The sequence below is a fragment of the Chaetodon auriga genome, chromosome 22 (genome assembly GCF_051107435.1).
Source record: "Chaetodon auriga isolate fChaAug3 chromosome 22, fChaAug3.hap1, whole genome shotgun sequence".
Taxonomy (NCBI): domain Eukaryota; kingdom Metazoa; phylum Chordata; class Actinopteri; order Chaetodontiformes; family Chaetodontidae; genus Chaetodon; species Chaetodon auriga.
In genome coordinates, this window is record NC_135095.1 from 13,298,767 (window position 1) to 13,313,709 (window position 14,943).

At 44.0% G+C, this 14,943-nt stretch overlaps 1 protein-coding gene across 1 annotated transcript in view; it reads left to right on the plus strand.

Moving 5' to 3' along the window:
* Positions 1–14,943, plus strand: part of snd1 (staphylococcal nuclease and tudor domain containing 1) — a 165,660-nt gene that overhangs the window by 45,825 nt on the left and 104,892 nt on the right. The window contains exon 16 of the mRNA XM_076722355.1: positions 6,660–6,769. Within this exon, the coding sequence (XP_076578470.1) occupies positions 6,660–6,769 (110 nt within the window). The remainder of the gene's footprint in view (positions 1–6,659; positions 6,770–14,943) is intronic.

Genomic DNA, 14,943 nt, shown 5'->3' on the forward strand with positions numbered 1-14,943 from the left:
ACTTTCAAAGTTACTCAGAAAGGTATGTTGAGCAGCAGTCTGTCAAAAAGATGAAACACCCATCACTCGGACACAAAGATTTACAGTGTCAGCAAGATGCATTAGCCATCACAGTGTGTGGCTTAGTGCCATTTTGTCTGATTTTTGATATCTGTGTGTGTGTGTATGCTCGTGTTTGTGCGAGTGTGTGCGTACACCTGCATGCTGGTACACTTCCTGCAGTGTGTGAGTGCAGGAGATGGAAAGACGGTGAAGTGGAGCAGAAAATTTGTAGACTTGTTCCCTAAAAAAATATGTCTGCGTGCAAAGAAGAAAGTTTAGTGTAGTAGCAAGTCAGTCAAGAGAAGTCTGCAAATAAGATGTTGCTGTGCTGCGCTGTGACCTCTACACATTAGCGTCCTTGTGTGTGACTGCGGCGCTGCATCTCATTGAGATTCACACATTTATTAGAAGCCTGGGGGCAGGATGTTTTGAGGCCTCGAGATACATTTTAAAGCATGCCTCATAACAAAGTTGCCCGTAAGAAAGAAATAATAACTTACGTCAATATCACCTTATTGACGTTACATTTATTACTCTATAAACCGTAATCTTGAAACTGAACATGAGCTATGAGCTGCATCAGCCCACAGCAAAGCAATCATCCACCATAGCTGCTGCTCGTGGAGGGTAAAAAAGAGTTCTCGCTGGAAAAATGCTCACATCTAACCTGGAAGTAATACTAAACTTTAATAAATAACAAATTGAGTTTTCTGTCCATCAGAAATAATTAAATGTGAATTTCATTATAGATTCTTATGCTGCTCTCTAGTGAAGGTGACATGAGATATGTGCTTTAATGAATTGGGGCCTGCAAGAAAGCCTGTAGTTCTTCTGTTAGTAACTTGTCTTTATTTTCACAAATCAAATGCTACAAATCCACTCTTTTAAAAGATTTCCTCTGCTCTATCATGCGCTTTTGAGGAATGGACGTAATGTTGCTGAAGCCTCGTCAGAGTAATGAGGCCCCGTGTTAGAGAGTTGAGATGACAGTGAGACGGCGGGATCGAGAGGATAAGAGAAGGATAAAAACAATCCGAGGATTTTCCCCAACAGCCTCCTCCTTTCGTGCTCCTCCAATTTGCTGCTCTGCGTCCATCGCTGCTCTCTAACCTCCACGTCCACCTGCGCCTCTCACCCACCGCTGAACCTCCCGCTCTCAACTGACTTGTACCCAGGGAGGGAGGGGTAATCAGAGTGGATAGACACCTGACAGTTACATACAAGGAGGATTAATAATTAATAGGAAACCAATTTAATAGATTTGGAATGATATGAGGTGATGGAGGATGGAGGATTAGAGCTGAAATAAAACACAAATATGTGCACTTACGCCCCCTCCCCCAGCTGTTAGGTCTTTGTTTGTTTGCCTGTCGCAGCGCTAATTATGCCCTGTCAGCAGCTTGTCAAAAATCAAGAATTAGTAACTTAATAACATTGAAAAGATAGACACTAATGGCATTCATACTGAGCTCACTGCATCTCGCAAGTATCCATTTGTACCTGCACACATGCCAAAGTGAAAGCACAAAGCGTCTGGAGGGTTATGAGCAGAAAGTCAGGCTAATCAAGGTGGACGTTATTGGTATAGGAATTTGCAACATGATGTATGTTTGTATAAACTGCAGCGAAGACATTAATACACAGCAGCCGCATATCGCCACATTTCTCCCTCCAGACCCATTTCTACACGATGAAGCTCATTATCTCGGCATGGCTGGTAGGGGAAGAGAGGTCGACTCAATCCTGTTCCTGCTGTATGTTGGACTGACTGAAAACACAATCTGTTGCATTGTACAAAAAAAAAATATATATATATATTTGAAAAGAGGCCGCCTCGCCAGGAAATGTATGCATATAGATTCATCCAATTAGTTCTGGTTTCTGAAGAGAATTACAGCGAGAATGAAGATCGTTGTTCGCTGAAAAGATCCATTCTGTATGTGTCGCTTGTAAATTAGCATCGCACTTACTGGCATTGTTTCTGTAAGTGTATCTTAATGATTGGGAGGATTAGATTACTCTCACTCCAGTTGAATGGTATGACAGTTAGACTGTGAAACAGCAGTCAAAGGAATAGTTTGACAGTTTTGGAAATGCATTTATTTGCTTTCTTGCCCGCAAGTCAGATGAGAAGATCGATACCACTCTCATACTTACAAGTTGAATAAGAGGCTGGAGCCTGAAGGTTAGCTTAGCTCAGCACAATCACTGGAAGCAGGGGGAGGTGGCTAGCCCGTCACTGTCTCTGGCAAGTTCACCCACCAGTACCTGCAAAGCTCACGTTGAATCTCATTTGTTGAATCCATACAAGAACCTCAGCCTCACAGTGACAGGTTTAATGCTTCTGACTTAGTGCTACAGCTAGAATTTAATAGTAATTTTTTGCCTTTCACTGCACTTCCCCCCCCTCAATACAGTATCTACTTTATATCAAACACAGAGTGAGAAACAGGAAGAGGCTGCTTGGGAATGGTGGGTGATAGAAGAGGTTGTAGGACCAGGAAATGATTTGGTTTGTCTCACAAGGTGATGAGATGAAGAGGACAGTTCTTTGGATGAAGAGACAGTTTTTTTGGGTTGAGGAGGAGGAACTGCAGTGTGTGTGTGTGTGTGTGTGTGTGTGTGTGTGTGTGTGTGTGTGTGTGTGTGTGTGTGTGTGTGTGTGTGTGTGTGAGTGTGTGAGTGTGTGAGTGTGTGAGTGTGTGAGTGTGTGAGTGTGTGTGTGAGTGTGTGAGTGTGAGAGAGAGAGAGAGAGAGAGAGAGAGAGAGAGACCAAACAAGAAAGTTCTGTGTGTTTGAGCTAAGAGGGTAGGCAGCATTTCATAAGGCGCGTGGCTCACCCTGAATCACAGATTTAAATGTTACATCTCCTCCACCGGGCCTCCCCCACCCCTCTCTGAGCCCGAGCTCCACACAGGGGAAGGGGAGAGGAGCCTGGTGGGACAAAGAGGAGGAGTGATACAAACCCACAGCGTTATTAAAGGAAACGGCTGATAGCTCGGCGTCTGTTCAGAGTTGGGTTTGCAGAATTTGGACATAAATTGATTCTTTAATCTGCTCATTCAGTCGTGCATTCTTTTGTTTGACAAAAAAAAAAAAAAAAAAAGGTCCTTGCTAATGCTGTTTTCAAGTTCAGTCTCCAAAGCCTCACACGTTTTAAAATACGTGCGCGTGTCCGTGTCTCACAGACCAAACATGACGATTGGCGTGATGTATGGTGGTTTGACATGTGGGCTTGAGGCCGGCGTGAGGACCGGCACGTGCAGAGTGCTGTACAGCAGTGTTTTGTGCGTAGTGTGATGTCAGTCGTGATCACTGTATGTCTTGTTTGTCTCTGAGATCAGATAAGATGGATATCCTGTAGTTTGACCCAGATGTTTATCTCAGTGTCAGGCGTGAGTTATGTGTCACGGTGCAGGTTAAAATTGGCCGTGCTAATTGACTCCTTGGCTCGGTTCAAATGCTGCAGGGAGGAGGCCACAGTGCAGTGTGTGAGTGTGTGAGTGTGTGAGTGTGTGTGTGTGTGTGTGTGTGTGTGTGTGTAGAGAGATTCAGGTTTTTCAGTGTAGTTAAGAAAGCCGTAGGTCATTTGAGGAGAGCACGGCTCTTTGCATTTGAACCTGTTATGAACCCATCTCTGCATTTTCAGGATGCTATCGTCTTTTCAGCGAGCTTGAGCCGGGTTATGAATCGTTGCTGTCGTGAGCTTGAAAAGTCCTTTGAGCCGCTGTTCTCTATGTGCTGCACAATAAACGTGACTCACCTGTGTGTTACTTTCCTGTGTCGTCTTTTCTGTGGATTATGTGAGAAAGACTTCCAATCCTTGTCATCCCTCCAGCCAGCCCATCTTCCTCTCTGCACCTGCTTCATACGCCCATTTTAGCCGTGTGTGGTATTTACCTCTCTCCTTTCTTTGTCCCCTTCCTTTATCTGCATCCTCCTCTTCTCTTTATTCTGCCGCTGTTGTAGCCAGTGTCCCACGTGGAAGCCCTGTCCTGGTCCACTTCTAAAAATACTTTCAGATGATCTTGGCCATCAGCGTCTCCTCCTCCTCCTCCTCCTCCTACATACTGCTCTTAAGGAAACCTTTTATTGTATTTTATTGAATGTTTGAATATAGTCGGAAACAAAACAGAATGCCCACAGTAAGAGGAGAGTCAGCCACGGTCTAATGCAGAGTACAGACAGTTATTATTACATTTTCTGCACATGTTGATTAAGTACATTTCTAAAGTAGTTCTTTATCAAATGCTCGGTGTTCACTCGAATTCTTTCTTATTTACTCTGTTACAAATCTTTTTTATAGCTCCTTGGCGTTTTACATCCACCATTTTGCAAAATATTACTGCCAGAGTGAAAAGGTGCAAACAGTTTAGCAGGAAATGGGAATTTGCATGTCTAATTGGTTTTAATGCTCCCTGCTGTATACTGACGACCTTTATGTCTTACAGACGGTTGACTCAACAGTTCCTCATAACTCTTTGATGCTGACTGTCCTGTGAACTCATTTCGCTTTTCCTGGGTCATTTTCTCCTTCTCTGCCAGTGTGAATACGCTGATGTCTCCAGTTCTCGTTCTCATAACTGGGACAGACATGGGCAGAGGTTTCTGTAGGGAACAGAAAGTACTAAACAAAAACAGCCTGAAAAGGAAACTAATGTTTGTCAGTCCAGTTAGCTGACATATTAAAACAAGGTTATTTGGCTGTGGTGTCTTTGTGGTCATCTCTGAAAGTAGTGACGGTTATGTGGGACTGATGGTTACTTGATCTGGATTGCTTTACTTCCTGCCAACAAACTAAGAAAGCACAGAACGTGTAGAGCGCAAAAAGAACAGCTAGTCTTTCTGTGAAAAGTGTCAAGGAAAATTTTAATTCAGCTTTTTTGCTGTTTATCCCAGTCAGTTACACAGGCAGTTTCAGGGGGCCTGAGACAAAACCTCTGCAAGGGTTTTACATGTGGAACTCGGTAAAAGAATAATAATGCAAATGTCGCTTGAGATTTCCTCTGCTAGAACTGCAGAGAGAGCAGCAGCCAGGGTTTAGACACACCTGGTACACAGTGTCCCAGATTAATGTCACCGTAAAGCACTCCTGTACTCACAAGTCTTAAGATGTAAGTAATGTTTGTTCTTATTTAGGGGGAAAAAAAAAACATCTTAAAACATTAAGGGTACAACATCTAATATCACCCCCTAATCTAAGACATCAACGAATACTTCCTCAGCTAGACACGTCTTTTCCAAGCACTTTATCTTTTTCTATCACTGTCACATCGGAGCAAGAGCTCAGGAGCATTTCCTTGAGCGATAAGTCAGGGAAACACTCTTTATACGAATACATCACCGGAGGAAACCCAGGGGAGCATGCCAAACGTGCATGGAGATGAGTACATGTCATACTGTGAGGTGACCATTCCTAACCGCCGAGTCAACCGGATGTCCTAACACATCTGATTTTATTCCCGTGTCACGAGTCCATCCTGAGGCAGTATATGCACGTATCTGTCACACCGGTGAAGCTCAATAAATTCAACCTGGAGTCGGAGAGGAAAGGGAGACTCTGGGAGGAGAGAGAGCTTTTGCTTTATTAGTACAATGCTGGAGGGTTTTAACGCCCAACTGTCTTGAAGTTACCTTACATAAATCAATACAGCACCACCCTGCTAGATAGTGTGCTAATTACTCGACGGGTAAACACTGCCGTGAAGGTGTTTTTCCTGTGGGACATTTTTTACAGGCACACCTTTAGTGTACAGCTAAGCACACATTGCATGAACATACCACATGTCAATTCCTTAGGGCTATAAAAGACCAAAGACGTGAACCACCGTTGAAGCTAGGTGTGCTCCTCCAATAGAGGCTGCACATGCAAAATTCATGGTGCGCATGAAGACTTTGCACAAAACTTTCTTTAAGATCAACACACGCGCTCACACTACCTTGCAGCCCAGTCGCACCTTCAAATGCAGAAATTCCCTGTGATGCATACATCTCTCTTGCATACACTTCCTTTTATCACAGTATATTTTTTTCTAACAGGGTGAACATGTAGAAATTATACAGTCTCGCAGAGCCTTTATACCCACTCATTCCTCTTTCCCTCCTGTTCTGCCCTGAAGCTTATCCATTCCTACCTGAACTCTACAAGAAAGCCTCTGAAAATCAACCAAAGTTGATGTTGAAGGGTCTCAAAGGCGCAAATTCCAACAAGACTGTTTTTTAGTGGAAGCGGGTTATAAGGAAGCACTCTAAGCACTCAGGATTCACCGCCTGATGACCAATTATCCATTGAGTGATGATGGTAGTGTTGTTTATTAATCTGTGTCTGGCATATCGTTATGAAATGGTGGCTAAGTGATTTTGACCTTGACCTATTAATGGGATGAGAAGGATGCTTGATGTGGCATCAGTTGTTTGCGGCACCTGGAAATTGTTGTTGCTAAACTTGTGGTTATAAATATGAAGTCTCACAGTATTTCTGCATTTCTTTTGACATATCCGGTTATATCTCGTGGTCTTTTTGGACCAAATCATTTTAAAACTAGGGCATCTTGTTGTTCTTTTGATTAGCTGCTGTGCTGACTTTTAATTCCTGTAATTGTGTTGTGTTTGGCCAGGTATTGAATGTCCACGCAGTTCCAGGAATTTGCCTGGAGGGATGCAGGTGGCTGAACCCTTCAGTGACGAGGCCATGCTGTTCACCAAAGAGCTGGTGCTGCAAAGGGAGGTAAGCAGTCCAGCAGGACATTCTGGCCCCATTTTCATCATTTCCCAGTGTTTCAGCACCCCTTCCTGTGCTGGTAACTCTTGGTGTTCTGCTATTCTGGCTCCCACACTGCTGCGTTTCATTTTCACACTCGCAGTCCAAGTTTAGTCTGCTTTGAGCACAAGATCATTTCAGTTCAGAGATGTGAGAGAATACTGTTCATTATACTTTCAATAACAGTTACTGATAACCACAGAAGCAAGTCTGGCTTTGTTGTTGTGTGATTGTGAAAATCCAACGTTTACTAAAACTTCAATCATTTGTTTATTTCATAAAATGTTTCATGACTTATACCCATATTTGATCTTTATATTTTATGCACTTCCAAGCACTTTGTCATTAATATGAGTAAGAGTTAGTGGACAGTATTGTAACTCCTGTAGTGAAGACAGGATGGATCTTGTTTGTCCTTGATGTTTTTTGGACAAATGGTCCAGACAGACACGTTTTTCAACCAGAGAAATCTACACAAAATTCCCGTCTTTCCTTTGACAGTTAGTCTGTTTCTGCTGCGACGCATCAAACCGAATGTCTGTCTGTTAAAATGTCGCGACGCAGAGATTGGGCTGCTGACTTTGATAAGATGATTAAATTGTTTCCTCCCAAATGAGCTCTATTACAGCGTTTAAAGCACTGCGGTCGCACCTTGAGTGCTGTGAAAACTCTACAAAAATCCAGACAAAAGTGGCCATAATCGCATAGGCTAACCCGAAAACACACACACACACGCGCACACACGCGCCATTCATCCTCCCCCGCTTACTCCCAGTTTATGGAAAGCTCACCTGATAGTGGATCAGTGCTCCTGGGCTTTAGAAACTCCCGTCCACTGTGTGCCTGTTCATTCACATGCTAATAGGTTTTTATAGGAAGCAGTGAATGGACCAAAGCCATGATGGAACTAGCTATAATCCTGCCACCACTTATCCAGGCCACACACTCTCTCTCTTTTGCTCTATTTTGCTCCCCCTCTCCATTCCTATCTACGTTTTAAAGGGCTTTTTTTGCGTAGGGTGGCTGACTCCACTGTCCTCCAGGTTTTAATTGTCATGGAAATGTAGCTTTGGCCAGCGTTGGAGGTGGACTAGCGTTGAGTGTGCACTGCGTGTGTGGTGAGCCAGGAGTATAGGTTGGATCGAGAAAGCCATGACTGTGTAATAATTGATGCGAGCAGCAGGGATTTTGATTGACAGGGGTGCAAACCTCCTCCCATGAGTCAGTGCAGAGGCTCTCTAGCAGGTACATGTTGATATGATATTTTATTATTTTTACAGATACATATATACGCACACATGCATAATTTATCAGATTTTTAAGACCTATGCACATGCTTCGCTAGTCTTTCCTGTGCAAGCACATATTAAATTAAGCATTCGCCATCATGCACATAACCTCCTCCATCCATACGCACTGTGACGCACGCACTTTCTCACACATTTTCTCCCTTGCCAGTCATCGTTGGTGTCAGCAAGTTTTTCACAGGTAGGTGGGAGTTAGCAGGCAGGACCGAGCCATATAATGAGTCCTGAGCCCAGTGCGGGGGCTGCTTGGCTGGCTGCACTGACCTGCTGTTATGGGCTAATATGAACACAAACGCACACACACACACACTCTCTCTCAAATGGACACATTCAAGTTGATAACAACGCAGTTAAGCATTCACACATAAGAGCTGTCACTTTTCCAAAAAAGAAAAAAAAAAAAAGAGAAAGTTAGTGGTTGAAAATCCCGGTGTAGGAAATCAGATGGGGTATCAGTCCTCCGGTTGAGATCCTCACTAAACAAATTGGATCATGGCAACAGAAAACACACACATTTGGACAGAAAAAGAGTGGAAGGATAGTGTAATGTTACACAATGCCTGACGCTGAAATGGGATAGAGTTGCGTGAGAGAAAGCCCGAGCGGAAAAGTGACAGGAAGTGCAGAAGCTCTAACGAGGCACGAGTTAGCCGCAGCGGAATAAAAGACACGAGGAAGAAACTGCTCGGCGCCCTTGAATCCCTCCTCCTCTCCGTCTCTCCCTTATCCCTGCGCAGCATAGCAAGCGTGACCAAAACAGTTTATTAAGGTGTGTCGCACTCAGACATGAATATGGATCATTTCGTTTCATTAGCATGTGATTCTGCTGTTGATTCGTCTGTGAATAGCATCTGATTGCGGGAGCTCTTGAGGATGTTCAGAAGATGGCCTCACGTGAATGACATTTGATTTGGGTTTTGGTGGCGTATTTATTTGCATTCATAAAATATTTCTCTCCCTGCCTCGGCTCGACAGTCGTTTTGACTTGTGTAGGCCTTTGTTGATCTGATGACATGTTGACTCAGTGGTCCCTTTGCTTTTTTTCCCCACGCTTCCATATTTCACTACTCTGTAATTAGCTCCTCTGTCTTTCTTATCTCCTTTTAAATTGAGTTTGGGTGCAGACACGAGCGTACTTTTCTCTCTCCCTGCTTTTGCGCCACTGTTCAGGTCTTTTCTCTCTCTTTGTGTCTCGCCTCCCTCTTAGTCTTTGGTGTCCACTTTTAAACCTCTGACTGACAATTGCTCTTCACTGTCTCCCTCCTCGCCTGCCATTTCTCTCTATCCCCTCCCTCTGCAGTTTCTGCCTCTAAACTGACACACAGCCACGTCTTAATTTCTCCACATGCAGACAGGCATAATTAATGTGGCATCCAGTGAGGGGAGAGACCCTGGTTTCCGTCTCCTCTATTTTTAACCCCCCACCCCGCCTCCGTCGCCCCTCATTCCCTCTGTCTCTCTGGTGAATCTCTGCCACTTTTTTAAAAAATTTCATTCAGACTCCCTCTTTTCAAAAATCACTTTTGTGTTTATCTGCTCTTTCTTTATCCCTCCCTCCCTCCCTTCTTTCTCTCTCTCTCTTACTGTCTGTCTGCCCCCCCCCCCCGTTCTCCCTGTGTAGTGTTAATCTCTGACAGACACTGCTCCCGTTCCCAGCGTGGAACCAAAACAGCAGCAAAAATTCTGAGGAAAAAAGGAAACACATTGGTAAACACCACTCCCCAGACATTTCCCTTTTCTTTTTTGATCTCTTCCATTTAATTTCTCTCACCTCCCACCTTCCATTGACAAAAAAACCTCCATTCAGAGTCTCAGTCACTGAGTCTCTCTGTTGATTTCTTCTTTATGCTTTCTGGGTGGCATCTTCAAAAGCTCTGCCGATCCAGGAGCGAGGAGGATGGAAGAATTTTACTGCATTGATGAGTTTGTCGAGGATGAGTCAGCTAGAGATGGGACATAATTAGTGGTGTAGTGTTAGGTAATAAACGACACAAGTCAGTGAAACAATATTTAAACTATTCCCAAAGCCTCATTAAAATGCGCTCGTATGTTTAATGAGCGTCATCCCAAACAGAGATGGCTGCGTCGTTGAAAATGTGACGCCTACGACAGCAGTGTGATGCTGGCGTCAAAGTAAGCCGCATCATACTACAAAGGTACAAGCTATTTAGGACATTTGCTTAAAAAATAGCTGTTCTGTGTTTGGAGTAACCTGTTTTTTTAGTGCTGATGCTGTTTGTCACATTTTGCAAACACAGTAACCAGTTGCATCTACTTGCAGCTTTTTTAACATTTTGTCTTTGTATAAACGGTTTAGACTAATCAGCGCTGAAACACTTTTTGTTATTATTAATCCGCACAGAACAGACCACTGATTGGAACCACTGCTGTAGATACAGCCAGTTGTATAACCGCTCGCCAGGCGGGAGAGGAAGCCAGAATAAGAAAGGGTGAAGCAGAGATGGAGCGTTTGATTGAGCAGCAGGGGCGAGAGCAGGCTAAGTGGACAGTAATACGCGGTGTACTGATCCACCTACGTGTGCTGTCAGTCCTATTGTCCTCATTCAGTCTGGGTGGTCTCTCATCTACTGTACTGTCCCGACTGACTGCTCACTACCACTTTCTCTCTGTATGTCACACACACAGAGATGCTCTTTGCTTACACTCTCTCACTCGCTTGTTGGCATGTATAGACAAGCACACAACAAGAAGGCCTCTGTCACTGTATGTCAAGTCTGCGTGATTTTCTGCACATTTTCATCTCCTTTATTGGTGTATTTAAAGTTTGGAAAGCCAGTAAAGAGGATATTCAACGACATCAGCTTGTTGTTTTAATTAAATCTTGTACACTTGTGATGGATTATCTTCCATTTGACTAAAAAAAGTGACAAATGATGTGTAGTAGCCAGATGTCACCGTTCCAAGTCTTCCGATGTCTGAAAATATGTTAACACAGTGGTTAGAAGGAAACGATGCAAGAGCGGCGTTGGTGGAGTTACTACTCTAAAGTTTGATCGACGGTTTGTAGTGTCTTCGTCCTTTGACTGAACGACTGAGACACTTCACTTCATCTTAAATTCCAGCTGTAGTTGAAAAGAGATAAGGCAACAATGAGAAATGATAATTGCAGCAATCAGACGACAACAAAACGGAACTGGGTTAACATCTTAGCATAATTGCCGCAGTCATAATACACACCCATGCTCAGGCACTTACCTCGGTCTCTGAGTGACAGCGTGTCGCTGTCACCTGGCTTGCATGTTTCTCCCCTGCCTAGACGTACCGAAAACGGGTCCACTGCTCGCACCTAGTCCACCTTGTGACACGAACACTGTGTGCACCAGGCTGCGATTGGTGGGGTGTGGTGGAGGGTTGGCACAAGCTGCCTCCATACCTACAGGAGGTTGTGTTGCGGAGCGTCGATGAGTCACTGTGCCGGCGTGGCATCACAGATGCCCCGCTCTCTGCTTTAATAACTGTTCTTGGTGAGCATTTTAATTAAATGCTAATGCGCCCAACACCTTTGAGATATCAAGAGGATTTGGCTTTCTGTTCTGTGTGGTAATTCTTATTGTACTATTACCACAAGTCTATAAATAGACACACTCTGGCAATTTGATAATTGAAGCCTTATCTGGTTGTCTGTCTTTTCTTCCATCTGTCCGTGCGCACATCTGTGGTCAGCGCGACGCAGATCAATTCATTTAGCATTCTTCACACGCACATAGAGGCACGCAGAATGCATCCTTCATGCATTTGAGCCTCTTTTATACGTCTTATTTTGCCTTTCAGGGCCGCGGGACGGCATCGGATTTCTCCACAGCGTCCATGCTCTCACATTGATTTCCGATCACGCTTGAATTACTTTGGCATGAGGCCGATTACACAAGTACTGCATCTCGCAGTCTTTGACCATGCCCCCCCCCCACACACACGCACTAGCCTCCCATTCTGTTGTTCACGTTGGTCTGTTTTGTCGACATGCATTTGTTTTTTGTGTCTATTTTCGCTTTTCTTTCTCATACTTTGGTATGCAATATGTGTGTCTGCAAGTGTATGTGAGAGAGGGAGAGAGAGAGGGAATGAGTACACATAATGAATAATACATGGTGTGGTTTCCTGGTCAGCGAGACAGACAGACGGTGGGGATGGTGAACTGCCCCTCGGGTCCTTTTTTCCCACCACACACTGTAGTTAAACAAACCACAAGTGCAGAAGGCAGCCTCATATCCACATTACTGCTGCTTTATAGCCACAGACAGGATCTGTCCCCATCCATTCGTAACTCCGGCACCGGCTGAACGGCATGACCACTTTGGACTACACCCATACCAGAAATATGTAATACTTTTTGCCCTCATATGGTGGCTAATTCTACTGATGGGGAACAGTTAGAAGTGCATTTTTTCTATTTGAATTATAGGACCCAGATGGGACTTCTGATTTCGGCTGAACAGCGACTCTAAAATGAATCCCCATTGGCGGATAAAGATATTTAAAAATTGTAAATCTTGTTGCCCAGTTGACCTCCCCCCAAACAATCACAGATGTGCCCTGATCTGTGCACTTATTCTGATGTTGATACAAACCAGAACTCAGAGGAAAAAACCCAAAATCTTTACAGTTGTGTTTCTGTGATGGTGGATGTGTCTTCTTGTTCAGATGGAGAAATAGAGGCAAAATAACTGGTGAACCACGCTAGTTTGCAATTTGAATAGATTTAATTTGGAATTCAAAGTTTGACCTTGAAACCCACCTTGTGAGCCTAATGCCATTAATAGTTTCTGTTGAGTACTGATCATGAATTCTGACACTCACATTAAGCCTGTCGACATTACTTTCAGTTAATTGGTGTCAAAGGTAGAGTTTTAGGTTTTGGTTTTACAGCAGTTTGCAAATAAAAGCGCAGGTCGTCCCTGTTTGTGTGTATCGGCGTCATAGTCGGGCGGCTCTGTTCCTTGAAAATCGTGAATTATAGCCCGAAGGTGAACAAAGCGACCCACATAAACGCATTCACTCCATCGCAGAGACGGAGAGATAGATGGGCCTGAATAGAGATGGAGTGATGAGAGGAGAGGAGAAACCTGCTCACTGCTTTATCGCCCCAACTCGTTTACGAGGGCGACCTTGTGCTCAATGTGTGTGTGTGTGTGTGTGTGTGTGTGTGTGTGTGTGTGTGTGTGTGTGTGTGTGTGTGTGTGTGTGTGTGTGTGTGTGATGGAATTGCAACCTCACCGTCCACCCTGATAAGCATACCCTGGAAACAGTGCAAAGACACAGGCACACACTGTGCTTGGGGACCAGCTGAATCCTCTTAGCCTTTTCCTCTACATGAAGGGCACTGCAGTACTCCACATCAATGAGGGCAATAGTATAATGCTCTCATGCACTGGCGCTGCACTGTCTCACGGTATATCACTCACCGTATTCATCTCATTTTTAATTCTCTTTCTTTCTGCGTCTTTCCCTTTCTTTTGCACTCCACACATTTTCATTTTAGCCACTTTCCTGATAAATTTTTAGGCTGAACTTGCTGTTAGAGAGCAGACTGGAGGTCCAGAACATCACCATTCTTAAACAAACTCCTTTCTTAAATTATACTTAAACCTAAGGCCAGAAGACGAGAATACGAGGAACAGGGGAAGAGGCTTCCATAGTCTCGGCTGTGTCTTTTATTTGCCTTTTCAGCCTGTTATACTCTGGTCCCTCTCGCTTAAAAAGAAAATAGCCAAACTATGTGTTAAATTTTGGTCTGTCTGAAAACACTGGAGGCAGCCAGCCAGATAGCCCGTGGCTGTGTCAATAGACACGTCATTACCTGTCTTATTATTTGGCCGCTGCTCTTTTCTTCTTCTGGCTCTTGTTTTTTTTGCCTCTTCTACCAGTCCATTGTCCTAATAAAGAACAGCTTTGCTTACTGTATGCCGTCACTCAGCATAGTCACAGCCTGTGATTGCCAGAGATCACAAATAGAGGAAGAGGATTACGAAGAATAAAGTTGGGACAAATAAAAAATTGAGCAGTGGCAGTAACTGTGGAATATTGACTACGTTATTGAACCAGGTCGGTCTAGTAGGGCACACTCAATAGCTCAATTTTTGCCTGACAGTCTGTCCAATTTTAGTCTTGATGTGGCTTTTTATCACAAACAAGCTGCTTGCATAAATGCCCCGGTTAGTTACTTAAAGGGCTGCTTTAAAATTGTGCTAATTAATTGTTCTTTGGTAATTACATGAAATGGGAAAATGTAGGACAAAATGAAACTGATGATGACAATTATCATGTTTTAACTATAAGGATAATAAGGTCTGATAATAGGATCTTGGGGTCTGCAGGCGAAATGCCTCAGCCTTGACTGGGGTTTTTTATCCTCGGTGTTGTCTTGTTAATCCTCCCTCGGTCAGCTGATTCTCCCTCATTTCTTGTTCTGCCCCATAAAGCAGCTTGATTTTTATCGCTTTTTTAAAAAACATTGCTATTATTGTTGTCGTGCCTCACCATTCTTCCCACTTGACTGCCGCTTTGCGTTCCTCACTAAATTAATGTTAGTATTCGCGCACACACACGCTTCCGTCCTCCTTTCCGCCGCTGTCTTCCCCCTGCCTACACTCCCTGTGTGATTTTTGTGTACACGTGTAACTTTCAGTAACCTCCTTTCAGTCTCCAGGATAATGCTCTCACACACAGCCACAAATTCTAACACACACAAACACACATACCCAGATCCCCCCGCTGCGTCGCCTTCTGAGCTGCTGGCCGCTAGGTGTTTGTTATCTGAACACGAACACTGTTTGACACTGTAACAAAAATGGCGTGCGATTGGCATCAGAGGCA